General features: G+C 40.8%; 1 protein-coding gene across 1 annotated transcript in view; it reads right to left on the bottom strand.

Moving 5' to 3' along the window:
• LOC109838796 (sister chromatid cohesion protein DCC1) overlaps positions 1–1,911 on the bottom strand; it is a gene marked incomplete at its 5' end in the record, with an annotated part of 5,994 nt that extends 4,083 nt beyond the window's left edge. The window contains one exon of the mRNA XM_020407221.1: positions 1,796–1,911. Coding sequence (XP_020262810.1) covers positions 1,796–1,911 — 116 coding nt within the window. The remainder of the gene's footprint in view (positions 1–1,795) is intronic.

The following is a 1,916-nucleotide window of genomic DNA, read 5'->3' as shown; positions in this document are numbered from 1 at the left end:
TACCGCTTCATGACTCACACAGAAGACTTCAGGGTGACACTGAGTCAGTTGAAAAATAAGCAAATTAAGAGGCAAAAAAAACATGTGTGCTTCTATAAACAAGACATTATCATTAAGATGAACCAACAACTTAATTCAGAAACTGCATAATTTGTCTCCAGCAATTATTAGCTAGAATGAATGACAGGAATGATCGGTGATGAAGCCTGACTGCTCAGGAATCCAACCCATGCAGGTCATAAAGCCGGGACCAACCAGAACGCAAAGAACAGTCTTAGACACCTTAGATACCTAGAACTAGACAGTTCCAGGTTTCGATCAAATTGGAATCTAACTCAGGCCCAAACCAAATGCCTAGTTCTCATGCTACAAACAACTCAGTGTTGATTCTTCATGTAAAAGCACACAAGATAAGTCAAAAACAAGTTTTTCTCCATATTTAGTAGCTCCAACTTGAAGGCTCAGGGGTGATATATAGGCATTGAGACTAGTGTCAGAAAGATTCTAAAGCCATGATTCTTGTCGACCATTTTGAGAAGATCTCTGTATTGGGAATTGCCGAGAACAAACACAAACGCCGATCAAGAAGGCCAAACTATCCAAAACAATAGCACCAACACAAACAAACGATTTTAACGTGGTTCGGCAAGTTGCCTACGTCCACGGGGCAAGGAGGGAGGGGCGAGGGGTCGGGGGGGGGAGAGTTTATACTATTAGAGATCAAAAGAAACAAATAGGGTTACAAAATCTCACCAAAAACCTCAAAACAAGCTCTCTAGATCTCTCCAAAAATCCTTTCTCTAAAGAAGACAATAAACCCTCTCAATGGCTGCTTCAAATTCTACCTTGCACTAACCCTAAAACGTGGTTTAGGGTTATATAGCAAGCCACAACGAAACGGGTCTGGAAAACAACCCATGCCAATACCCGCTACGGGCTCACGCGGAGCCATTCGCGTCAGACCGCAAAAAAGTACAGAGGCCAACGCCAAACTCCAGGGTTAGCGCGTCGATGACCGCAAACCATTGTGTCGACCGCAAAAATCCAGAAGTCCATTCCACTTGTTGCGTGCACATTGCGGTCGACCGCCGCTCCACTCGCGGTTGACCGCCAGACGCCCAAATGTCATTCTTCGACTTTTCCTGCGGTCTTCGTCGCTATGTTCGCCATTTCTACACTCTGTATCTGAACTACGATATGCAACCAGCATTTACTTCTACTCACGAACCGACTGCAAATTCAATTCGACTTGTACTTCTATCATGGTATGAGAAAATTTGATTTCCAGATATCCTTCTAATTCTTAATCCTGTCACTGGGGCTTTATCGTGCTACGAGTAAAATGAAGAAGTAAAGTGATAAAAAAAATCCGTCTTTACGAGTAAACTTCTAATTTTATTCGTTCTAACGATTTAATCCGGAAAAATTAAATTTCAATAGCATAATCATGATTATCAAATTTGATAACGAGTAGAAAAGACTCTATACAATTTTATTGACCGTATCTCATCAATTGATTAAGATGAATAATTCAATTTTAATATTCGTTTTAAATTAGTATTAACACAAGAACAAGGCCTAAATATCCCAGTATATCAAAATCAACTAAAATGGAGCTTAACAACTAAAAAACACAAGATTTCAAGAAAAACAACAACTCCGGCTTAGCAATCAAATATTCTGAATCAGCTGGAAGCTTATTAAAAAAAAAAAGCGGATTCGAAATCGATCAAATAATGAAAACCCAAACTAGTGCTACAAAGATAACGAAGAGAAGGGAGGGGGTTAAGCTTACCGGTTGTTGATGAGATCAGGTAGGAGCTTGTCGTCGACCTCGAGGAGGAGTATATCATCGTGAGATCCGAAGAGAGAGTGGTAGTTTATCGGGATCGAGGAACCGGGGGTGAGATTTAGCA

Source organism: Asparagus officinalis, chromosome 4, assembly GCF_001876935.1.
Source record: "Asparagus officinalis chromosome 4, Aspof.V1, whole genome shotgun sequence".
Classification (NCBI taxonomy): domain Eukaryota; kingdom Viridiplantae; phylum Streptophyta; class Magnoliopsida; order Asparagales; family Asparagaceae; genus Asparagus; species Asparagus officinalis.
This window is presented reverse-complemented; position numbering and strand designations above follow the sequence as displayed.